This window comes from Budorcas taxicolor, chromosome 16 (genome assembly GCF_023091745.1).
Source record: "Budorcas taxicolor isolate Tak-1 chromosome 16, Takin1.1, whole genome shotgun sequence".
In the NCBI taxonomy this organism is placed as follows: Eukaryota; Metazoa; Chordata; class Mammalia; order Artiodactyla; family Bovidae; genus Budorcas; species Budorcas taxicolor.
Window position 1 is genome coordinate 38,962,698 of NC_068925.1, and position 27,032 is coordinate 38,989,729.

Genomic DNA, 27,032 nt, shown 5'->3' on the forward strand with positions numbered 1-27,032 from the left:
CATGATCATCCAGGCAGAAAATCCAATGGAATCTACTTTTTAAAATCTGCTATAACTATTAAGTTAGCATATAAAATTAATAGTTATAGCAACATTTTTTAAAGTAGAATCCATTGGATTTTCTACCTGGATGATCATGTTGTCTGAAAGTTTTACTTCTTTCTAGTCTGCATGCCTAGAGAGAAGAGGGTGTCAGATGATGAGATGGCTGGATGACATCACCAATGCAAAGGACATGAACTTGGGCAAACTTTGGGATATGATGAAGCACAGGGAGGCCTGGTGGGCTGAAATCCATGTGGTCACAAAGAGTCGGACATGACTGGGCAACTGAACAACTACTATTAAGTGTGTTAATCATGGCTGATCAACAAATATTTCTATGTAGTAGACACAAAAAATTGAAAAAAATGTTATTTATTAATACAATAGCATCATGTTATTAATCACTTAAAGATAAATCTAACAGATGTCCAAGACATATACTGAAAATTATGGAGTATTGCTGAAATGCTATTTTAAGGCTTCATAAAAAACAAAATGACATCTTGATTCTTTTCAGCATATTTTTAATGTCTTTTATTTACTAACCCACAAGTCCATGGCTGCAACTAGCAATAAGAAACAAACGAGGTTCACAGAAATTCATACTAGAAAGGAATCTCAGAATATATAAGATGTTGAAATGTTTCAACTCAATACTTAACTTTGAAAGGTTTCTTCTTTCAATATTTATGTGAGTACTCAGCAGGCATCAAACACTGTTCTACACTGACTGAGTAAATAAAAGATGAATCCCCTGAAATTGTGGAGATACTATTGAGTAAAGCGAAATAGAAAATAAATGCAGATAATTTAGGAGTTATAACGGTGCTGTGAAAGTAATAAAGAACACAAAAAGGTAGGAAGAAATCTGGGGTGCTATTTGTATAGGATAGGGTGATCACCTAAGGGGACATTCAGGACAAAACCTGAAGCAGAAAGAGCCAGTCAGACAAGGAAAAGATCGTTATAGCCAAATGGAACAGCATTTGGGAAAGCCTTGGGTAGGGCAGTATGGGAATGGGAGGAGACTGGGATTTTCTAAAACTCCAAAAAGCCAATCTGGCTGGAGTGTAGGGAATGTGGAATAAAAGGAAAAGTATCTTAATGGTCAGGTAAGAGGTAAGCAGGGTTCAGATCCATGTAGGCTCATGTAGAAACAGCGATTTTATTCAAAGTGCAACAGGAAGCTGTTTTACAGTTTTAACCAGAATGCAGACATTAGATTTTCTTTTTTAGAAAATTATTCTAGTTGCTATGGCAGAGAATCAACTGAAGCCAATATAACAGTCTAAGTTGTCACAGATGGTCTCCTTTAGCCATAAACACAAAAATGCTGTATATGATACATGTTTTTATTTAACACAGAACTTAAAGCAATGTAGAAAGCAAATCCAAAAGGCACTCTACCTGTATATGGGCTGGTGACTCGGATTTCTAAACACTTTTGAAGGCAAAATCAACGAAATAAAGTTCAGAGCGTGGAAAGGATGGTCCATATGGTAACAGAGGATTAAGGAAAAAACAAAACTCAGCCTACTGCTTTGTAAAAGCAGCAAGGAATGTGGTTGTGTATTTTTTTAAGGGCACCTAAAGATATTTGGAGCCCCTGTTGGCTCAGGCAGTAAAGAGTCTGCCTGCAATGTGGGAGACCTGGGTTTGATTCCTGTGTCAGGAAGATCCCCTGGAGAAGGAAATGGCAACCCACTCCAGTATTCTTGCCTGGAGAATCCCATGGAGGGAGGAGCCTAGGCTACAGTCCAAGAGGTCGCAAAAAGCTGGACACGACTGAGCGACTTCACTTTCAAAGATATCTGAGGCCTGTATCATACCTGGAGTAAAAGCCTAATTTATGTTATAAGCTGAAAAAATTACTTCAAATCTGGTTTTAAAATTATCTTAAAATCTGGTATAAAATGAAACTTATAGGAACCAGTAAAACCAATTTGTAGTCTCTCGATCCAAGATATAAAGGGCTCTCAACAGAAAGAACTTTGAAGATAAACTCCCAGGAAAATATTCGTTAGTTTACATTATATGGAGGAACGAGGCACCAAGAAAAGTGAAAGTCGCTCAGTTGTGTCTGGCTCTTTGTGACCCCAAGGACTGTAGCCCACCTCTGTCCATGGAATTCTCCAGGCAAGAAAACCAGAGTGGGTAGCCATTCCCTTCTCCAGGGGATCTTCCCCTCCCAGGGATCGAACCCAAGTCTCTTGCATGGCAGGCAGATTCTTTACTGTTTGAGCCACCAGGGAAGTGGCTATCTTCAAAAACTGTATGAATCTGACTCCTCCAATCCTTTTGGATGTCCTTTTAATTTCTAAATGTTAGAAAATCTGTCCATATTTAAAAAGAACCGTTTGTACACACCTAAATTTAAGAAATCGTTTTTAAAGTTTAAAAGCTTAGAGGTTACAAGAATTCCAAACACCCTTCACCTTCTAATCACCTGCTTAAGCTTGAAATACTCATTCCAACTCTTTTCCTGGGGGAATATTTTTAGTCTACTCCTTAATTTCAATTTGTTTAAAAATAGTGACACATTAAACCCCAAAGCCATACATGTAATTCTTATATGTAAGCTAAAATAACTGGTTTTTAAAAGGCAAAACAATGAAAAGAGAAATAGGACAAATTAAATGTGATATCATTTAAATCATTCTGATCTACATGTACTTAGACGTTTGCATCTTTTAATCTCTGAAATCTTGCTTAAAACGGGAAACGGTAGCCCAGAGTGGTTACCTGTTTAAGGTAATACTAGGACATTGAGATCGGGACTCCAGGCAAGCGACGCCTAGGAAACATTTTCCCATCCCCCCTAGTCCACGTTTTACACTGCCTTCACTGAACATAAACAGAGAGGAAAGATCGTTTTTGAGGCGGGACTTAGACATCCCTTAGGAGAAAGGTGACAGATTAGCGAGAATCATTCACACATCAAAAAACCGAGCCGCAATCAACAGAAATCTGGGAGACGCAACGGCCTCTGGGGAGACCTAACCATGCTGTTACACGTGTCCGTTCCTTTCCCACTATTATACCCCAGTCTTCTGAAATGATTCTTTATAATTAAAAGCGTAAACCGGGACATTCTTGAGTCAACCTGCAGGATAAAGTCAGTGCAGTTTTAGAGGAACCCTCTACAGATCACGCAGTGAAACCTCGCATGACCGCCACGCAGAGGGCTCCGCTCCAGTAAATTTACAAAGAGCCCCTAGAGGCAGGGTCTGTCCTCCCTTCTCCGCCACCGACTCGTAGCCACTTTCTCACTGCCGGTTTATCTCCAGCCTACTCGCATCGGTATTCCCTCTTTTTCCTCTTGAAGCGATAATCCAACAAGCACAGGAGACAGGGATAAAGAGAAAAGCCAGGTCAAACGGAACGAAGAAGCCAAGATTTCCTTATGCACTTTATCAGGCACTGCCGGAGACAGCCTGAAAGAGATCCGGGTCCTGCTGCAAGGGAGAAGGGGGCCTTGCGTCCAGAGTTCGATGCGCTGATTGGTTGGTCCGCCGCGGCAGGGGAAGAACCCGGATGTGCCTGGGTAGTCGTGTTGGCAGTCGGGGCTCAGAGGTTTGGGGTACTAAGCGTGCTGGCAAGCCAAGGTGGATGGCGCAGGGTTGGGCTGGGTTCTCTGAGGAGGAGCTGAGGCGACTAAAGCAGACTAAAGGTAAAGGGACTGGTCTGCAGAGCTTTAATTCTTCGATCCGTTAAGGGAAGGGGCGGGGCTGCAGTTTTTGAGCGAAAGGGGGCGGGGAAAAGGGTTACCTGTTTTAGGGACAGGGAGCTGTAAGTCGCAGGACAGGATTGAGGGGGCTCGGGAGCTGGATGCACTTGGAGCCACGGCTGAGGTGGCGGTGGGGGTGTGTGGCAGACCCACGAGACTGAGATCTACTTTTTAAAAAGAGAGTTAAGGCATCTATTTCAGGGATTTGACTTTTTCCTGGGAAAGAAATGGGACTTGGGAAAGGAAGTGACCTGTAGGAGGCTTGCTGCACGGATCACTGGTTGGAGGGTTGGGGTCAGAGTAAAGGAAGGAGGGGCACACATCGTATTAGAGTAAAATTGTGGTGTATTTATAGAAGCAGTGATTGGGAAAAGGAAGCACAAGGATCTGAATAAATGCAGAAAGTTGCAGTTTGTCATGATACATCTGGAGTCTTGCATTCACTTCTGGTTGCCAGATGATTTTTGCAGTTCCTTCCAACTCTTGAGAGTCAGCAAACCAAAAGGGTCTTTGAGAGATTAGGTGTGAAATGTACAGCTATGTATCTATCAATCTATAGACATGCATATCTACTGACTTCAGTGTAAGCTAAAAGTTTGTGCTTGCTTCTCCATCTTTATAGTGTAATCACTAAATGGACTTTTACTGTTTGTTATTTTTTAATGAGGAAATTAAATTTGGTGATATTTGGTGAGAAACTCGTAATATAAACTGTGCTTTATGATTGAAATTTCATAAAGTCGTGTATAGTGATCTTGCTAGTACACACTACTTCTGTGAGTTTATACCACTCTTGGTACCATAACTTACACATTCTGGGGGAAAATTAATAATCCTTTCTATTCCTTTTATTAGAGTTTGAGAAAAAGTTGGATGTTGCTCAGATCAGCTTGTTTTTTTTTTTTTTTTTTAGCATGGCGGTGAAGATAATCTAGGCCTGAGGAGTGGAAAAGGAAGTAAATTTGTAATGTGATAGCAGTGTACATTAAATGGATCAGGAAAATTTTGACTGACCCAGAGGCCCTTAAAAGCTGAATCATAAAAGTTACACTAAAGTTTGTAATTAACTGACATTCCTGGTACTAGTACCCTGATTCTGATCTGACCCAAAGTTAAGGGGGGCAGCTTCTGCATTAGGGATGCTGATACAATCAGAATTTCATCCCTGCCTTCAAAGAGCTTATAGTCTGTTGAGGAGACAAACTATAATATAATATGATAGTAGATGTTGCACCAGAGCTTGCTACAGAATTAACAGAAATGTTACTCTGCTGGTGGTTGGATGGCGCTTGGCAGTATGTCACGGAGATTGTGTGTTAGTAGAGGTGAGTTTGCCCAGGGAAGGAACACTTAATGCTAAATTGAACACTGCTGCTACTGCTGTTGCAAAGTCACTTCAGTTGTGTCCAGCTCTGTGCTACCACATAGACGGCAGCCCACCAGGCTTCCCCATCCCTGGGATTCTCCAGGCAGGAGTACTGGAGTGGGTTGCCATTTCCTTCTCCAGTGCATGAAAGTGAAAAGTGAAAGTGAAGTTGCTCAGTTGTCTCCAACTCTTAGGGACCCCATGGACTGCAGCCTTCCAGGCTCCTCTGTCCATGGGATTTTCCAGGCAAGAGTACTGGAGTGGGGTGCCATTGCCTTCTCTGAATTGAACATTGGATTCATTATTTGAAAGTACATTTCTAAATATCTCCATAATTTGGTATAGAGAGAGGATGAAGGACCTTAACTTTAAGACCTGTCATTTCACTGAGATGTTAGAACATAGACAACAACTAGTCTTTGACTATCTTAAGAAAACATCTCAGCATTTTGTGTACTCAGCCAACCACAGTGATTGAAAATAGTGGATCTTGCAGCTCTGCTTCTAAATCTTTTTGTCTTGGATTTCTCATTTGTAAAACTAAAAGAGCTGAATCTTTTATTTTAATGTTCTTTCCAGCTGTTCTCCAGCCTTAAAAATATATGTAAATAATCTATGAAGATGGAGTTGGTTGCCAGCAAAAATAAAGACAGCAATAGTCTAGAGAAGCCCATATGGGCATCTGGGAAAGTCAAAAATGTTCTTAATACTCTTGTTTATATTGTTTATAATATTAAAAAGCTGGAAGCAACCTAGTGTTCATTAACAAGGGAACGGATAAATAAATTGTGGTATAATCACCCACTGGGCTACTATACAGCTAGTGGGAATTGAACTACAAGCTGTGTGTATTAGCATGTATAAATTTCATAGACTTAATATGTGAAAAGAGCAAATTGCAGAAGAATATATACAGTCTGCTACCAAAATCATACAAAGCAGGTATATTCATTTAGGAATATAGGGAATATATAAAAAAAATTAAAGGAATAAAACACAAAATTTAGGATGGTGGGTAGGCAAGGGAATATGATCAAGAAGGGGCAAATGCAGTTTCAAAAGTATTGATAATAGTGAAATCAGGTTAAGCCAAGTTAAGCTGCAGTAACGTATAGCCCTCAAATATCAGTTGTTTGAAATTGTAAAGGTTATTTTTCACTCCAGTTTCATGTCTAACGTGGGCTGACAGGTGATTGTTCCATATAGCACTACCCTCCATGATTTGGTGCTGTCATAGTTCACTATAGTGGGAGAAGACTGTGAAGTGAGCATTGGCAATAAATGCTTCCATCAGTAGAAGATCAGTAGACTCTTAGAGAATATTCTCAATAGAGTATTATACAGCGTTAAAATTAAATGGCTACAGCGACATGAACAACATGGATGAATAATGGCAATATCATATTAAGTTAAAGAAGATTATATCCTGCATGACACCCTTTATATAAAGTTAAAATAACTAAATAACATTGAAAAGAAGTATTTGTAGACACAGTATGACATAAAAAACAAAGGAAGGGAATGATTAACATATGATTCAAATGATGATTGTCTTGGGTGGGGAAAGCAAGGCTTAATTAAAGGATGTAGAACAAAGATCACAAACTCAGCCCACTGGCTTGATTTAAGCCAAAAATATTCATTTGTTCATCCCCTCCCCCCTTTTTGGATTGTCTAATCTTAAAACTTCTTTTAAATTAATACTGAGGAAATTATTTCTGGTTCACTTCTCTTCCCAGTAGATTCCTGTTGCCCTTGTTATTGTATCAGACCTAGTGCTAGTTCAGCATTGAATTGTAAGCATAAGTGTTATGTCACTCCCGGGTCAGAGCAATTAATTGCTAAACCGAGACCTTCCTAAGCTCTTTTCTTACCTGCCCTGGGGGCTAGCAAACACTGACTGGGTAGGCAGGCTGGAGCCCTGAGAGGCTGGTCAGCAGGAAGCCCCTGCTGGCCTTCAGTTGGCACGTAGCTTTAAGAAATAAACCTTTGTTGTTTAAAACCATAAAGTTTCCAGGGTTCTTTGCCCTATAGCATAACCTAGATTTTCTTGATTGATACAGAACTCTATATTTTACATAAAAATCTGAATTTTTCTAGTGAAAAATCAGAATGTCTGGTAACATGGACCTAAATTTTTTAGTGACAGCTGTCATCTTTAAGGGCTTCCCTGGTGGCTCAGCTAGTAATTAATCTGCGTGCAATGCGGGAGACCTGGGTTTGATCCCTGGGTTGGGAAGAGCTGGAGAAGGGAAAGGCTACCCACACCAGTATTCTGGCTTGGAGAATTCCGTGGACTGTATAGTCCATGGGGTAGGTTAGAGGTGGCTAATGGATTGTCCCCTTTAAACTATACTTGTGCTCCCAGTTGACCACAGCCTCCTTGATACTTGCAGCCTCCCAAAAAAGTATGCAAAGGAGCATGTTCCTTTTTTTCCCCCCTAATTATTCCTAAAGACTGAATTTTTTAAGAGCAATTTTAGGTTGATGGCAAAACTGACAGGTAAATGCAGAGGTTTCCCAGATAGTCCCTGCCCCAACAGGTTCATAGCCATCCCCAGTATCAACGTCTTCCGCCAGAGTGACACATTTGTTATAACTTTCATTGACCCGACATAGTCACCCGAGTTTGTAGTTTACATTAGGGTTCACTCTTGGTGTTATACATTCTACAAGTTTGGACAAATGCATGATGTCATGTATCTGTCATTATAGATACAGTATATTTACACTGCCCTAAACATCCTCTTTTCTCTGCCTGTTCATTCTCTTCTCTCCTTAAACCTTAGCAATTAACTGATCCTTTTACTGTCTGCATAGTTTTACCTTTTCCAAAATGTCATATAGTTGGAATCATACAGTATATAGCCTTTTCAGATTGTTTTCTCTCTCTTAGTAGTATGCAGTTAAGGTTCCCCCATGCTCTGTGTGGCTTGATAGCTGATATCTTTTATTTTTAGCTTTGACTAATATTCCATTGATCTGTATGTACTACAGTTTATCCATTCACCTACTGAAAGACATCTCGGTTGATTCCAGGTTTTGGCAGTTATGAATTAAGCTTCTATAAACGTCCATGTTCAGGTTTTTGTGTGGATATGAGTTTTTATCTCATTAAAAATACTAAAGAGCACAATTGCTAAATCATATGCTAAGAAATGTTTAGTTGTGAGAAACCACCAAACTGGCTTCCAAAGTGACTACCATTTTGCATTCTCACCAACAATGAAAGAGTTCAGGTTGCTCCACATCCTTACCCACATTTGATGTTCTCTGTGCGACAGATTTGGGGCCTTTCTAATGGTTGTGTGGTGGATCAGTTCAGTTCAGTTCAGTCTCTCAGTCGTGTCCGATTCTTTATGACCCCATGGACTGCAGCACGCCAGGCTTCCCTGTCCATCACCAACTCCCAGAGTTTACTCAAACACATCTCCATTGATTCGGTGGTGCCATCCAACCATCTCACCTTCTGTCATCCCCATCTCCTCCCACCTTCAGTCTTTCCCAGCATCAGGGTCTTTTCCAATGAGTCAGTTCTTCACATCAGGTGGCCAAAGTATTGGAGTATCAGCTTCAGCATCAGTCCTTCCAATGAATATTCAGGGCTGATTTCCTTTAGGATGGACTGGTTGGGTTTCCTTACAGTTGAAGGGACTCTCAAGAGTCTTCTCCAACACCACAGTTCAAAAGCATCAATCTTCAGCGCTCAGCTTTCTTTATAGTCCAGCTCTCACATCCATACATGACTACTGGAAAAACCATAGCTTTGACTAGGTGGACCTTTGTTGGCAAAGTAATGTCTCTGCTTTTTTAATATGCTGTCTAGGTTGGTCATAACTTTTCTTCCCAGGAGCAAGCATCTTTTAATTTCATGGCTGCAGTCACCACCTGCAGTGATTTTGGAGCCCAAGAAAATAAAGTCTCTCATTCTTTCCATTGGATTCCCATCTATTTGCCATTTGCTATTTGTGTAGTGGTATTTCATTTTAATTTGCATTTCCCTGTGGTATATGGTTTAGATTCTTTTCATATGCATAGTTGTTATGTGTATATCTTCTTTGGTGACAAGATATCTGTTAAGGTTTCTGACCCATTTTTTAATGAGGTTGTTTTCTTATTGTTGAGCTTTAAGAATTCTGTGTATATTTTAGATAGCAGTCTTTTGTTAGATGTGTCAGTTGCAAATGTTTTCTTCCAGTCTGTGACTTGTCTTCTCTTCCTTTGACATTGTCTTCCACAGAGCAGAAGTTTTAAATTTTCCTCAAGTATAGTTTATCCGTTATCTCTTTTGGTATTATATCTGAAATTCACTGCTGTACTTGACATCTTCTAGATTTTCTCCTGTGTTGTCTTTTAGGAGTTTTATAGTTGAGTTTTGCATTAGATCTATGATTCATTTTGAGTGAAAGGTATAAGATCTGTGTCTAGATTTATTTTTGTGCCATTTGTTGAATATTTTTGTTCTATTGTATTGCCTTTGCACCCTTGTCAAAGATCAGTTGACTGTATTGAAGTGGGCCTATTGCTGTGCTCTCTGTTCTATTCCATTGATCTTTATTCTGTTCTTCTGCTAATTCCCACTGTCATTACTATAGTTTTATAGTAAGTGTTAAAGTCCAGTAGTGCCAGTCCAACTTTGTTCTTCAATATTTTATTGATTATTCTGGATCTTTTGCCTCTCTATATAAACTTGAGAATCAGTTTGTTAGTATCCACAAAATAACTTGCTGGGATTTTAATTGGTGTTGCTCTGAGTCTATAGATGAGTTCAGGATGAACTGACATTGACATCTTGACAATGTTGAGTCTTCTTATCCATGAATGTGGAATGTCTCTCCATTTGTTTAGTTCCCTGATTTCATTTGAGTTTTGTAGTTTTCCTCTTAGATCTTGTACATATTTTGCTAGATTTATATCTAAGTAATTTTTTTTTGAATGCTAACATAAATGTAACTCTGGTTTTTTATATCAAATTCTACTTGTTCATTGCTGCTAGGAAAGTGATTGGTTTTTGTATATTAATCTTATATTCTGCAACCTTGCTAGAATGACTTACTAGTTCCAAAAGGTTTTTTTGTCATTTGTTTAATTCTTAAGTGACCTGATTTGTTGTTTGGGAGTTTAAGAATTAGCATTTTTAATGTCATAGGTAGGTTCTGTGAAAATGCAAAATAAAATGGAAGCTGCATTACTCACTTTCAGAGAGATATTAATAATTCAACTAACAAGTATAACTGAAAGGTAAGCAGGCTCAATGACATTTTCTGATGGTGTGAATAAAGATCAGTAGTCTAGAATAGGTTTCTGTTGCAAGATATAGTACACTACTTTGTGTTTCTGGCTGAAGTCAATAGTAATAAAATTTTACTTTTGATTATATGTCTTTTGAAAATACTTTCTTTCCATATTTCATTTAATTCTTACACCAACTCCTTGAGTTAAGTAAAGCAAGTACATTTTCAGCCAATTTGACAGATGAAGAAACTGAGGTGTAGAATATTAATAATCAGTTGACTTGCCTAAGGTTACTGAGGTGGAGAAAAGCAACAATGGAAATTTGACTCTCAAGCTTTAACTCTCCTTTGGGAAATTTAAATAATAAGCTTATGTCGTTTCAGAGGTCGTTATTAGGTTTTACAAACCCCATTTAGTTCATTTACAAAAACTTATCAGTTTCATTTCTTGGGCACTTAATGGACTATATCACTTATTGATCTTAAGCATAGTGTGAATGTGAGTCAAAGTCTCCAGTTGTCTGACCTACAAGGTTAATACTGGTATGGACAGTCCAAAAAGTACATTTAATTACTTTCTTATCATTTAATTCATAATACTTTTTAAAAAATACTTCTCCCGATTATTTTGTCTTCCTCTATTTCTTTGCTCAGGCTGCTATTAAAATTAGCTTGCATACATTGATTAAAGGCTAACTGAACTTTGGGGAACATAGGCCCAGGCTGTTTGGAAGATGAAAGGAAGCAATTTAGGGTTAACTAGCATCCCTAAAATTAAAAGACTTCATTCGGTAATACTTTGTGTATTGTGTCTACCTATGTATCAAATTACCCTAAGATCTGTTAAGATTTAAGAAAGGTGAAGCCCATTTGAAAAAAGCCACCATTTTATTTCAGAAGAACAGACAGAACCATCGATCAAACTTAAGACATATCAGTGAATTCATTTGTCTGCCAACTTTGGTCATACTTCTGACAGCAAATCAGGATGAAACCTTGCTTTGTATTCTAAGGCCTAACTCACAAAGAAATGGACTTCTTTAAAGATAAATTGACAAGTAGGATAGTTTTTGTTAAATGTTAGCAGTATGATCAGAGAACTGTCAGATTCTGCAGGAAGATGGCAGATTTTCCCCTGGGGTTTTAAAGAAGACAAGGGAAGAAAAACCCTGCAGAATTACTAGAGTTGAATGTTAATGCTTTATTTTCTTAGAGAAGTTATAATTATTTGCTGCTCACACAAAGGAATTTTTCTCCATTCTTTTTTTTATATATAGATCCGTTTGAACCACAGCGGCGTCTCCCTGGGAAGAAAAGTCGACAACAACTTCAGCGAGAAAGAGCCCTTCAAGAGCAAAGTCAAAAATTTGGACTTCAAGATGGGTCAACCTCATTACCTCCAGAGCAGCTGCTTTCTGCACCAAAACAAAGATTTAATACTCAGAGACCAAGTTCTTCTCTTCCTACTCCCCTTACGCTCACCTCTCCTGTTGGTGATGGAAAACCACAGGGTACTGAAAGTCAACAAAAGGAACTGGGGCTTAAGAACGCCCATGAAGTTCACAAAAATGCTGAGGTTCTGCCTCCAAAACCAGATTGCCAGTTGGAAAAAAGGAAAGTGGAATTGTTAGTAAGTCTATACCTCCATGAGACTATCTTTCCATCTTACCTTTTTTTTTCCCCAGTGAACTTTGAAGAAATACAGTTTTAATATTCTGTTTGATAGTCTAACCTAGAAATGTGATGAATAAACTGTTCAAAAATAGCTACGACCTAAATATAAGTAGCAGTGTTAAGCATTTTATGTGTTTTATGTTATTTAGTCTTCACGACAGTCTTAGGATGCTTGTTTGTTGTGTTCACTTTACGGATGCGATATCTTAGAAAAGATACTGTGTTCCCAAAGTGAATACCCTGCTAGTAAGTAATAGAGTTGGGGTTCACATGCAAGTCTCTGGATCCAAAGTCTGTGCCCTTTACACTCACCAGAACCAGTGCTTATATGTATGATACTCCTCCCCAGATTGAACCCATTCTTTCAACTTTCAGATAGCATCTTCAATGACCCAGAAAAGGGTGCTTGTGAAGAGACATGAAGATCTAAGGAAAGAGTATAGGGAATTGAGAGGACAAATTAAGTAATTCGTCATTAGATTTCTTTATTTGTTGTATTGGTATCAGAAACCACCTCCTGAATTTAGCCACATTCTTGTGGCAGTTGCCATTCTGTGACTTGTGAATTCTTATAATCAGTTTTTTTCTATTATATAACTTATGTATGAATAACCCTTCTTTGTTTCTCCTGATTTATCACTCACAGGGAAGAAAGAATAGTCTCTTTCTGTTTTCCATTTTCTGAGTCACTCTTTTTCAAAGTGTCGTATGTTTTATCTAATCTCAGCTCTTTTTCCAATCTCTGCTGATCCAGATTCTCTACTAAGTTTAAAGTGTTTCCTGCCCACCAGGGTTTACAGCCAAGAAATCATTTTGACAAGAGATATAAAGCCATTTGAATTATGGAACCAAAATTAAATGTGCCTACATTTAATATTTTAAATGTAATCTACTCTCATAGTCCTGAAACAAGTTGGGGAGGGGGGCTTAAATTGGAAAATTGAGATTGAATGTCATTAGGAAAATTATTATTATCATTTTAGGTCCTTGAGAAAATTTTCATAGAAGAAATGTCATCTCGGGAATGGTTGTTGAAAAGGAGAAATTCTGAGGCTATATGAGAGGAAAAGGAAAGCTATATATTAGAGAATGTTCAGAGATGACATCTCACTTTTCTGAAAGAGGCACACGATAGCCCAGAAAATTGTAGAGAATTAAAGAAGTATGAAGAAGGGCTTGGAAGCTGAAGATGCCTATCTAGTGAGTTCCTTGACCCCACAGGGGAAATGATGCTCTGATAAAACTAACCGAGAACATCCCCGTTATCAGTGCTGCGGATCATTTGACAAAGGGTACTGGTTTGAGCTGCAACTAAAGTATCTGGGGAGGAGAAGCCTGCAAACAGTAAAAATGAGCAAGGACCAGTGGCAGCACTAAGGTGGAGATAATAGGAATAAAGAGAAAAGGATAATTTTGCAAGCGGTTACTAGGTCTCAGAAGGGAGGTTTTTGATACAATGGCTGTGAGAAATGACAGTAATAGGGACAAACGGCTTTGTCATTACCTTGTTTAATTTGCATTGACATTAAGTTTGTGAATTTACAGAAAATTTTAATGTATTTTAGAATTGGATAGATTGGAAGACAATTCATGTTTGTAGATCTTTGGAGTTTTTTTTGAGCCCAGCATTTATTTCGTAGTGTCTCACTCTTTAAAAACGAGAGCTAGAAAGAAGTGAACAAATTGAAAGAAAAATATATGAAATAAACATTGGTTATTGTTTGTTACAGAAAACTCTTAAAAGATTTGACATTAGCTATAGAACAATTTATTTTGCTATCTATTTTGCATATAATACATGATTAACTTAAACAAGTTTCTTTGTACTCCTAAAAAATGCCATAGTACTCTGGCTTCAAGTTTGTGGATTTCTAGCTTATATATGTATAATAGATTTCAAAGGGCCAATTATCTAAGCCTTTACATTAAATTATAGTCTTTGTTCCTATTAGAACAAAATAATGAACTGCAGATGGGTTCCTTTTAAGAGAACTTTTTTGGGAGAGGAAAAAAAAAATATATATATATGTATATAATCTGGTTGATTGAATTTTATACTTAGGAACTGAGACTGGCAAGGTGTGGAAAAGTACCAAAAGCTCATTTGTATACATTTGCTCCCAAGGCAAGAAAAATCTCGTTGGGAAGTCCTCCAGCAAGAACAGCGGCTAATGGAAGAGAAGAATAAACGTAAGAAAGCTCTTTTGGCTAAAGCTATTGCAGAAAGGTGAGGCACCTGAACCAGGAGAGGTTGTTTGTAACCTGTAATCAGTTTTGTCATGTTCTGTATTTATTTTCCTATGTCTGTTCTAATAAATGACATTTTCTCTACAGTCATTACTTTTAAGACCTATTTAGCAAATTATGCTTTACAAGTGATACAGAGATTCCAGTCTTAATTTATTAAGGAAGGCTTTTAAAGCATAGATTATAATGTATTTATGAATATAGATGCAGTTAAAACTTAAGATCATCATCAGTGTTTTTTAGTTTTAACCAACTACATACTCATAAGGGAGCAGTAAATAGCCGTCAATATAAGTAAATTGGGCTTCCCTGGTGGCTCAGATGGTGAAGAAGCTGCTTTCAGTGTAGGAGACCCGGGTTTGATTCCTGGGTTGGGAAGATCCCCTGGAGAAGGGAATGACAACCCACTCCAGTATTCTTGTCTGGAGAATTCCCATGGACAGAGAAGTCTGGTGGGCTACAGTCAATTGGGTCGCAAAGAGTCAGACATGACTGAGCAACTAACACTCACTTTCTTTCTTCACAAGTAAGTTAGCAACAAATGTAGGTTTTAATTTTGACCTCTGCTTAATCATCTGACATGTAGAGGAATAAGATTATTCTGAGTAAGTGACTTATACTCCCACAAATCTTAATTGTATTTTTTATGGCCATTTTAAAATTTTATCCTGCCCCCACTGATAAAAGATACATGATATAACTTAACTTTATCCATGACTCTAGGTTGCCCTTAAGAGCACTGTTTTATATTGCGTATGATTCTGCTTTTCTCTCACCTTCAGAACCAGTTTGTCAGCAGTCCCTTTTCCCTTGCTGCATTGCACGGGCCTGGAACAGCAACAGTCCTATTTGAGCCTCTTTCCCATCCCTTACCCACTCTTCCCTTTTAGTTTATAGTTTCTGGTATGCTGTGGCCTTAGGAAACCAAGCTCAGTCAATAAAGTAGTGTTTGAGAATAGTGAGAACTAAATGCCAACAACTATTCAGTGGCATTGGTTTTTTTTTTAGCTCTCCAGAAAAGTCTAGCAGAATTATTTCTCATTAAAGCTAGGGTATGTGTCAGGGGGAGAGGAAGGCATAGGGCTGGAGAGAAAGGTAAGTAGGTATCAGAGTAATTCAGGATTTTATCTGCCAAAGGGATATATGTATTTAAAACTAATGATTTTTTTTCTCTTTCTGTACATCTTGATCTTTCATGAAGCATAGAAAATTTCAACTTGACTTACATTTCAAGAAGGAAAACAGTGTGATTATTGAAATGTATTTTAGTAGTCTTCTATTTGTAAGAGGTTAGGGAGGCTGTTGACTGGAGATTTTACAAAAAGATTTACAGGCTCAGTACTTGTTTTTCTTTATATGATTTTGATTTAAGACAGTACTGCTGTAGACAGAAATGTAAGAAAATGTAACCTGATTAGATTATTAATAAATGGACAGTGGATTATTAAAGCATGTTTGCTCAGTTGTATCCCATTCTGTGACCCCATGGATTATAGCCCACCAGGCTTCTATGTTCCTGAGATTTCCCAGGCATGAATGCTGGAGTGGACTGCCATTTTCTCCAGGGGATCTTCCCAACCCAGGGATCAAACCTGCGTCTGTTGCCTCTCCTGTTTGGCAGATAGATTCTTTACCACTGAGCCACCTGGGAAGCCTGAATCATTAATATTTGAAATAAAAAAAATCACTTGGTTAACTTTTGTAGACAGTAAACAAGAGTAAATGCATAATGGAATAGAAATCAAGTCGCAGTATGGTGGTTTTGTTGAGAGTTTTATTTTCCTTTGAGAATGTGTATGACATTTTGAAACGAGAAATCATGATTAAAGGTTGGCTTTGTATTTGTTTATTGTTTCTGAGGTAGATGATGTACTTGGGAGTGATGAGAGGGCTGAGGTTGCCCTTAAACAAGGGGCCAAATAGAGTGTGTGGTTTTGAGCCCTGGAAAAAATTTTGAGGACCTGTAGTTTTGCCTACAGAAGAGGAGTCAAAACAGTAGAAGTTTGAAGAAATGAGTCCTAAAAATTAAAACCATGTAGACTTTCTCAGATATACAAAGAAATGATGTTTAACAGATGCTGGCATCTGTTCTTGGTGTCCATTGAATATCAGACAAATGAAAATGGGCTTTGCAAGAAGAGTTTAAGGAATTTGAAAAGCTGTGTTCAATACTCTAATATATCCAGTTCTCTATACAGGTACATCCTTTTAGTGCTTAGGGAATGAATATATAAATCATATGAGTGACTGATTTATTGTTTTTTTTTAATATTACTTCTTCTCTTATGTCGAAAAACAATATATACTAGTAATAAAATTTGGAATCATAAGAGGAAAAAGTGCAAATGCTGTTTTGGAGATATACTAAAATATTACTAGCATTAGTTTTATTTCAGTTTTTCTGTTTTTTTTTTCTAGTTTTTAAAATTATATACTATAATCGTATTGTATATACAGTAGATTGTTTTTTTTCAGTTGTACGTGAGCATGTGATTTTAAAATGTTCTTATTTTTCCACTCATGTTCCTCATCTCATAGATCTAAAAGAACTCAGGCAGAAACCATGAAACTGAAGAGGATCCAGAAGGAGTTACAGGCTTTAGATGACATGGTGTCAGCTGACATTGGAATCCTCAGGAACCGGATTGATCAGGCCAGCCTCGACTATTCGTATGCTCGGTGAGTTAGGAGTCTGATTTAGTTAATGTATATTGTTAGCTGGGCCAGAGGCATTTATGTATATCATTGTTAAGCCTCATAACAATAGTGTTAGGTGCTGTACCTATTCCATATTTTAGCCAGTTCATTCGCTCAGCTGTGTCCAACTCCTGGAGCTTGCTCAAACTCAAGTCCATCAAGTTGGTGATGCCATCCAACCATTTCATCCTCTGTCATCCCCTTCTCCTCCTGCTTTCAGTCTTTCCCAGCATCAGGGTCTTTTCCAGTGAGTCAACTCTTTGTATCAGGTGGCCAAAGTATTGGAGCATCAGCTTTAGCATCAGTCCTCCTAATGAATATTCAGGACTAACTTCCTTTACGACTGACTGGTTTTTTCTCCTTGCAGTCCAAGGGACTCTCAAGAGTCTTCTCCAACACCACAGTTCAAAAGCATCAATTCTTCAGTGCTCAGCTTTCTTTTTGGTCCAACTCTCACGTCCATACATGACTACTGGAAAACCATAGCTTTGACTATATGGACCTTTGTTGGCAAAGTAATATCTCACTTTTTAATGTGCTGTCTAATCAAATTATCTCCTTCTTGAAGTCTTCATTAACTCTTGAATCTGCCCTACTCATTAACCTTGTTATATCCCTGTTAGAAGATTTCTTGCTTTATTTATTTATATTTTAGTCTTTCCTGCTAAGCCATCAGCTGTTTAATATTTGAGACTCTTTAAAAGTCTGACTTCCTCCAGAACGCTATATTATTCTAACACCAAGTCTGTGCTCTTTCTTTAAGAAATTTTGATTATCTGAGATGGTCTAAGGATTAGCCTAGTACTCATTTCAGTTTTCATCAAAGAAAGATCTAGGTTATTTTTTAAAAGCCTTTGAGTATTTTAAGGAAAATACCACTCTGTATTGAAAGCTTGAAGTTTTTTTCTTTTTTCTTTTTCAATTATGCTCTGTGTAAAATGGTTTGCTATCACATGTTTCCTTGGTTTCAATGACTGGCTTTTTTTTTTTAAGAGAAAAAATCATCATTGCATGTTCTCAAAACAAACACATGTAAAGAATTACATGAACTTTAAACAGATAAAAGAGCAAAAAAATTAAGTCCAATTTCAGGGTTTTCAGTCTTTTCAACATTGCTTTAATCATCCTGGTTTGTCTTTTTTCACAAGGGAATGCTGTGTTAATGACTCAGTTTTGCATCTTTCTCTGTAACAGTAGAAATCAATCAGAATGCCTCATTAGTCCAGAGTAAACCACAGCATCAGAATGTTTATATAACAATTTAATAAAGCGGAAATGCTTGATTGTGGTTTTTAATTCACTGTTTATTGTTTAAGAAAGAGGTTTGTGGTGTCCTTGTGATTTTTGTAATTGTTGTTTGACCGTATGCTATTAGACCTAATGGGTTGCTTTTATTAATTAACTGCATAAATTAATGCCATCAGTAGCTGATAACTGGTGGTTCCATTTCTATTAATAAGGTCATTAAGGAGGTAACCAAGATTTTATTAAGATTAGACTAAGACTAGATTTTTAACACATTTTTCCTCTGTAACAAGTTTGCCAGAGGAATGTTTTTATGCCTTTTTAGCTCTTTAAATGAATAATTCTGATTATTCTGGATGTCTTAACAGAAAAATCATTTGATCGTGTTTTAATTCTGTCCTAGGGAAGGGCTGGAGAAGGATGCCTTTGTACATTGAACATTATATGAGATGCCATTGTTTTAGCCTTCAGAGAACCACAAAGAAAGTGGGATTGCTGGTTAAAGGAAATAATATCCCACAGTATATGAGTATTTTTTCGTGACATTTTTGTACACTTTATATAGTAAAAAGATTTTACATGATAAATTGTTGCATCTCTTAACAAGCTGAAGATGACAGTTTATCATGGTACTAACACTGAAATAGATGTTTGTGAATATCCTTATTGTATGTGTGACATTATTTTTAAAAACATAAGCTCTTGAATTAAGTCAAAGAGAGAGCCATAGACAATTTAGCCTAGAACCAGGGTTTTATTTAGCCTAGAACTAGGGTCATGCAGAAGATTAAGACAACATTTTCTAAATTTACAGCTGTGGTTGTTAGGCAGTTATTATACTGGAGTGGGTTGCCATTCCCTTCTCCAGGGGATCTTCCTGACCCAGGGATCAAACCCAGGTATCCCACACTGCAGGTGAATTCTTTACCGCTGATAATAGTATTATGGTCTAGACTTCTGCTGAAAGTAATCCCCAGGGTAGTCAGTTTCATTGGTTCTGTGGGAGATTTCCTTGACTTTGTTTAAATAAAAATGTTGTTCTGCCCACAAAAGGTTCTTCTATACAAATAGGCCAGAATTCACCTTAAAACTGGTTTCTGGAGAGCAGTGTCAGGGTAGACACCTCTGAGAAGATGACACTTGGAATGAGCCAGCTGGAGAGAGTTGTCACGGCTGCTGCTGTTCACAGCTGTGATTACACTGCTGCCCTGTGCTGCGCAGACCAGCTTGTTAAACTCCCTGTAGAACTTTTCTTTAACCCTCAGTAGACTGGAAAAGATTGAAGGCAGGAGGAGAAGGTGACATCAGAAGATGAGATGGTTGGATGGCATTACCGACTCAATGGACTTGAATTTGAGCAAATTGCGGGAGATGGTGAAAGACAGGGAAGCCCAGTGTGCTGCAGTACATGGGATCGCAAAGAGTTGGACACGACTGAGCAACTGAACAACAGAATACCAGGAAAAACAATATTCACTATTTGCCTTGCTCAGTGGTGTCTGACTCTTCGGCAACCCCAGGGACTGCAGCCCGCCAGGCTCCTCTGTCCATGGAATTCTCCAGGCAAGAATACTGGGTTGCCATTCCCTTCTCCAGGGGATCTTCCTGACCTAGGGATCAAACCCAGGTATCCCACACTGCAGGTGAATTCTGAGCTACCAGGGAAGCCATGTTGATTTGGTAGGACTGCCATAACAAATTATGGAAAAGTCAGTGGCTTAAAACAATAGAAATGTATTCTCTTGTGCTTCCAGAAACCAGAAGTCTGAAGTCAGATGTTAGCAGGGTTGCCATTCCGTCAGAGACTCTGGGGAAGAGTATATTCCTTGTCTCTTCCGGTGTCTGGTGGCTGAAGACATACCTTGGCTTGTGGCGGCGCTGCTCAGTTCTGTGCCTCCAAGGTCACACTGCTTCCTCCTGTTTTCTCTCAAAACGTTCTCTGCCTCTTTCTCAAAAGGAAACATGTGGTTGCATTTAGAACCCAGCTGGATAATCCAAAATAAATTCCTCTTAAAATCTTAAACTCTGTCACATCTTTTGCCATTTGAGGTAATGTTCACAGATTCTTGGGAATAGGAAGCGAATATCTTTAGGGGGTCATTTTTTAGCCTGCCACAACATGCATCTTTTGATTTGTCTAATAACTGCAAAATTGGCCTCCCTGGTGGCTCAGATGGTTAAGAATCTGCCTCTAATCCAGGAGACCCGGTTTCAAACCCTGGGCCAGGACGATCCCCTGGAGAAGGGAATGGCTACCCACTCCAGTATTCCTGCCTGGAGAAGTCCATGGACAGAGGAGGAGCCTGGAGGGTTACAGCCCATGGGGTTGCAGACTGGGATACGGCCGAGTGACTGACACTTTCACGTTCAATAACTGCAGATGTCTTCCTCTGTAAATTTTCTTTGCTCTTCTGGGTAGAAAATGAAAAATAATCCTCACTTGTGTTTAGTGAAAGCTAAGAGCAGATTATAAGTATGATGTTTCCAGTCTAATTTTATACTTTATTAAAAGGTGATGTAATACTTTGGCAAAACAGTAAGGAAACTAAGCAGTTCATTATTGTATCATCCTTTTAGGTCATTCCATCATTCTCTGTTATCTTATTATTTTAATTTTTCAGCATACATGGGAATAATAGATGAGTAATGAGGAAGTAATTCCTAGGGTGAGAAAATGACAAATGTTCAAAAAATAGGAAAAAGTGTACTTCAACAATCCCATAATGTAGCTTAGATTCTAAAAGGGCCCAGTGGACTGATAAAGTAACTGTAAAATATAATTAGTCTGTTTTTTCAAAATATTATAAGTAAATTTTCTCTTTGTTCTCTGGAAAACTTCTAAGAAAGAATAAAAATTATGATATATTGATACTTACAAATAGTTAGAACTGTTTAGAAAAGAAACTAAAGAACTAAAAGGTCTAAGAAAACTTTTAATTTCAGTGGGACCTAATGCATGCCAAGGGTTAATGGTGTTTTAAAAAATTTTCAGGGATACTGAAACCAAGAGATAGTTTCTAGAATCCTTTAAATAACATTCATTAAATCATTCAAGATTCCTTTAAAATAACGAAATGATTCTATAATTACATTTCCAGTTCAATTTGTCTTACTGTATTATGTATAATGCTCTTATTATTCTGTTCCAAAGTATGTCTTCATAGTCTGATTTGGCATTATCCACCTGACCCCAGACTTGTAGTGCAGTTTGTGAAACTAATCAATATTTTTTTAACATAAATCACTGTAATATATATATATATATATATGCATGTTTCTGGCCAGAGGACTTTAAATAAATAAACAAAATGCAGAATCTTCAATGATTTATTCAGAGTGAAAGATCAGTGGAAACCTAGGGACCGATTTGCAAATTTTATTTCAATTCAGCATTCATGAGCCTAGTCGGTAAATCTTTACTAACTGACTTCGACTGACTGAGGCTGACCACAGACTTGCAGAGAAGTGGGGCTTGAGTCAAGGGGAGGGACAAGATACATATACCTCTAGAGAATGTTGTCAGAGCTCTCAAGCTTGATGGAAGAACATTCATAGGTAGGATATTATAAAATATGGGAATAAGGGATCCATATACCCCACATACCCTCCTTTGTAACAATTCTTTTAACATAGGGGTAGTTGAAAAACAGCTTGTTCTTATTCTGATATTTACTAGATGACAGTAAAATAATTAGATATGAGAAGTGAACATTATGTAAAAGTTTTCAAATATAAACCCTAAGTCCTTAAATTGTTTAATAAGTTTAATTGTGAATATTTGTGTGCTTAGTTGCTCAGTCATGATCCCATGGACTATAGCCCACCAGGCTCCTTTGTCCATGGGATTCTCCAAGCAAGAATACTGGTGTGGGTTGCCATGCCCTTCTCTAGGGAATCTTCCCCACCCATGGATCAAACCCTGGTTTCCTGTATTGTAGGCAAATCCTTTACCATCTGAGCCACCAGGAAAGCCCAGATACATGTTTAGTGATATACTAACAGTACTTTTCAATTCTGGTGCTCTGAAGAGGAAGTTCTGTTTCTTGAATGCCTACCAGGCACTGGGCTAGACACTTGCCCTGTTTTTTCTATTTAATGCTTAGTTAACACTGCTATGAGGTATTATTATCATCACCATTTTATAGACAAACCAAGACTTAGTTCATGAAACTACCCCTGCTCACCATACTGGAATATTTAGTCACTGCCTGCCTTTTTTTCGGCCTCTTCCACCGAAACGTGGGTGTGTTTTGTTTTCATGGTGTCAACATGTGCCTGGGGCACACTTGCTAACAAAAATGGAAACCCCACAACATTTAATCCATAAACTGAACTGAGGGGCCTGGCATGACCTGGCACTAAGGGTTCTGTTTAAATTGATGTAAGTCAAGCCAAGCCAACCCAGCCAGAAGGAATTTTGGAACATGGAGGGTTTGATTGAAGAGAATTTGATATCACACAGCTGGTGGCCATATTGGGCTGTGAATATGATAGGAAAGCCTAAAAGAAAGAAACTCTGGTTTTTGACCGTTGAAGAGAAGAGCCCTTTATTCTGATGACATGCCTGTGAGATTGCCTCTTACATCCTGCAATAAAACCCCCTCTGTACTTGAGCTAGTATGACTCAATATCTGTTCATCACATCCAGAAAAGGCTTTTGCCAAAAGATGTACACACATTGTAAATGGCAAAGGTAGGTTTTGAACCCTGGGTCTCTAAAAGCAAGGCCTTTTATTTATTTTTCACTGTATTTCCTTCTGAGACTCTTGCATAAGGAGATCATACCTATTTCTCTTTTTGCCATAACTCTATTACTGGAAATTACTATTACATTGAGTAAGGTAAGGCAGGGCTTCCCTGGTGGCTCTGCAGTAAAGAATCCGCCTGTAATGCAGGGGACTCAGGTTCGATCCCTGCGTCAGAAAGATCCCCTGGAAGAGGGCATGGCAATCCACTTAAGTACTCTTGCCTGGAGAATCTCATGGACTGAGGAGCCTGGCAGGCTACGGTCCATAGCATCGCAAAGAGGTGGACACAACTGAAGCGACTGAGCATGCACGCACTCAAGGTAAGGCAATCATAACGGGTAAGGCAGCATAGCCTTTACAACTGAAGGCTACACTAACTTCCATTAGTAGTAACTAAATGGAATAATTAGTTGGTAGGTAGGAATCAACCTCTTCTAGACAAAAAGAAAAGCAACACATTATATGGAAAGGCAAATGAAAAAAACAAAAGGGAGATCATAAATTGACATCCTCAGTAGAATTACCCTGCATCAAATAAGATTGGCATTATCTACCTATGGAGTTTCTATATATGTAAAAATAATTGGCTTTTCTTAGTAAAAGTCTCACAGTAGTCTGTTGCAGAGTGGACAGGGTGAAAACAACCTGGGTCTTCTCAACTGGGGGCAGTTTTGCCCCGTAGGAGACATTTGGTAATATCTGGAGACATTTTTGGTTCTCACAAGCAATAGGTGCTACTGTCCATGTCTTTCTCCACCAAAAGGTTTCTCCCTTTTCTAATCCATTTAGTCAAGAGATACAGATTTTTCTGCTTTCTCCATCCATTGTTATACCTCTCATAAATTTAACTGGCTATATGCTAGAGCTGGAGAGGGCAATGGCACCCCACTCCAGTACTCTTGCCTGGGAAATCCCATGGACGGAGGGGCCTGGTGGGCTACAGTCCATGGGGTCGCTAGGGGTTGGACACAACTGAGCGACTTCACTTTCATTTTTCACTTTCATACATTGGAGAAGGAAATGGCAGCCCTCTCCAGTGTTCTTGCCTGGAGAATCCCAGGGACAGAGGAGCCTGGTGGGCTTCCGTCTATGGGGTCGCACAGAGTCGGACACGACTGACGCGACTTAGCAGTAGCAGCAGCATGCTAGAGCTGGCTTGCCCTGGTTCATGAGAGAGTTTGTGTATCTCTTCCCAATTCTGCATTCAGGGATATCACATCAGTAGCTTGAAATTGGCCATGGTAATCATAGTTTTACTACAGAAATTGACAAACACTGCATATTAGGGCTTCCCCCCACTGGAGCTAGCACGCCACTGAATTAACTTTTCAGCCTGGTTCCATTCACGCATAGCCTTAGAAAGAGAAAATGGGTACAGGAAAATGTGGTTAGGTTAGGAGAGTCCAGACGTGCATGTTGTGGAAGTTTCTGCAGCGGTACCCTACTTGGTCTAACATGTAGACAGGTGTTTGTAAAGTACTAATAGCCATATTTTCTGCATACATCATTTTTTCTGGTGTTGGAGTTACTATGTCTAGCCCTCTGACTATCTCCTTCAATAGCTAGCGAATAGACCAGTGTTTCTGTCTGCTCCTGCAGGAAGCGGTTTGACAGGGCTGAAGCGGAGTACGTGACAGCAAAGCTAGAGCTGCAGCGCAAGACTGAGCTTAAAGAGCAGCTCACTGAACACCTTTGTACGATCATCCAGCAGAACGAGCTCCGCAAGGCCAAGAAGCTGGAGGAGTTGATGCAACAGCTGGATGTGCACGCCGACGAGGAGACTTTGGAGCTCGAGGTGGAGGTGGAGAGACTGCTGTGTGAGCAAGAAGCAGAAGCAAGGAAACAAGTGGTTCATTTAGAGAGGTCCTGTCAGCCTTCTGGGGGGAGCGCGACCTTAGAGTTGGCTAAAGAGAACAAACAGCCTCAAGACCAGGCTGCTTCCCCAAAGGTAGACAAACAGGGGGAAAACTCCAATAGCATTGCCCTTCTTGACCCAGAACGGCCAAACCAAGAGGTTGAAACTGCCGTAAAAGACATTTCAGCTTCTCTCATCACGTGAAGTGTCCATGTTTGTTGTTTACAATTAAATGGGGTATTCAGTAGACTTTCTGTTGTAGATTCTGCCATGACCTCTGATAGATGCCCCTTCAAAACAATATTATTTTTTAAATCCATTAGTTTTAGTATAACATGTTTGGAGGTTGTAGAAAAATTTCAGATGATGATAGTTTTTTATATGTGGGCATAGTTTACCTTGATTTTAATCCAGGTCTTCCGTTGTATCCTTATTACTGGGTGAAAACAAGTGATTTTGAAGGATAGAAGAAAAACTACATGGTTAATTGTTTTTTTCAGACCAGGTGAATATAGAAATGTAAAGTAAAAAACGATAATCAGTACTTAATGGAACTTATTTAACTTCTCCTAGGAGAAATGTTGGAAATGAGAGTTCTATTTCATGTAATCAATGCTGCTGCTGCTGCTAAGTCACTTCAGTCGTGTCTGACTCTGTGTGACCCCATAGCCGGCAGCCCACCAGGCTCCCCCATCCCTGGGATTCTCCAGGCAAGAACACTGGAGTGGGTTGCCATTTCCCTCTCCAGTGCATGAAAGTGAAAAGTAAAAGTGAAGTCGGTCAGTCGTCTCCGACTCTTCGCGACCCCATGAACTGCAGCCCACCAGGCTCCTCTGCCATGGGATTTGCCAGGCAAGAGTACTGGAGTGGGGTGCCATCGCCTTCTCCGCATGTAATCAATAAAGAGACACAAAAGCGAACATGTGAAAAAGAGAATGAGAGACAAAACTAACAAAAGTACGAGGTTGAATTATCTGTTCAGATCTTACTCGTGTAAAATACAGCTTGGAAGTTATAGTTTACAAAAAGAACCAGACACCTTAAGTTGGCTGTTGATATACATGCACCCACATACAAACATAGATGTGTATAAATATACCACGGTATATATAATTGTACTATTAATATATTATCTCTTTTCTAATCAGCACATTGCTTAAATTTAGGCAGTGAAAACCCTTCTACAGGCTGAAAATAATACAGAAAATCTGATTGCTACTTTTGATTATTTAAAGGTGATATATTTTTTTCCTTAAAGTTATGTGTATGTGTTTTATATGTTGGATATAAATTATCCTGTCATGGAACATTAAAATTGTTAAAATTTGTTAACTACCATCACTAATACTTGACCACTACATTGTACTCTATGTGAATGTGTAACTATCACATGAAATTATGATCTATTTATCAGAAATTCTGAAAGTACAAATGTTACATTTTAAGGCTTAAAGAACTATTAAAAAAGAAGATAAGGACAAATGTAATATTGTATCCATTATAAGTTTTGAAAAAGTTGGGGGCATCCTATTTTAAAATGAGTTTGTTTAAAGATATTATCTTCTAGTAATGCAGGTGAGCTTTTTATGTTATGTAATTTGAGTTGAATATATAGCTTTCCATTACTGACCTCTCTGAACAGAAACACTTAGATAGTTGTTTTTTTATTTATGAATTACGTACATAAAAACTGAAAGCTTCATCGTTCAAAACAATTATTTTCCTAATGAATAAATGATTCTAATGCATTTATAATGTGACAAGTTTAAACAGTTGAGTGTGTATTCTTAAGCACTTTGTGGCAGTAATGCATCCTGTTCGTTCATGTGGTAGGGACTTCCCAGGTGGCTCAGTGGTAAAGAATCCACCTGCCCAGGCAAGGGACGCAAGAGGTGTGGGTTCAGACCCTGGGTTGGGAAGATCCCCTGGAGGAGGAGATGACAACCCCACTCCAATATTCTTCCCTGGAGAATTCCTTGGACAGAGGAGCCTGGCGGGCTACAGTCCATGGGATTGCAAAGAGTTGGACACGACTAAGCAGCTGAGCACACGCAGTCTGGTTCTCAGTTTATACTTTTACTTAAAAGTACAAGGAGGAAGGGGAACTGTGAAGTAAATGAATTGGATGGGACCTCAGAGGTGACTCAGTTTAATCGTCTTACTTTACAGTTGAGGAATTAGAGAGTCAGAGCTT

The 27,032-nt window shown here is 38.7% G+C and overlaps 1 protein-coding gene across 1 annotated transcript; it reads left to right on the forward strand.

The window, feature by feature from the left end:
* The first annotated feature begins 3,579 nt into the window (after positions 1-3,579).
* On the forward strand, positions 3,580-25,042 carry GORAB (golgin, RAB6 interacting). Its single transcript, XM_052654128.1, has 5 exons — positions 3,580-3,715; positions 11,650-11,998; positions 14,172-14,273; positions 16,832-16,972; positions 24,583-25,042. The coding sequence occupies exons 1-5, from the start codon at positions 3,580-3,582 to the stop codon at positions 25,040-25,042; spliced, it is 1,188 nt and encodes a 395-aa protein (XP_052510088.1).
* Positions 25,043-27,032: the final 1,990 nt, after the last annotated feature.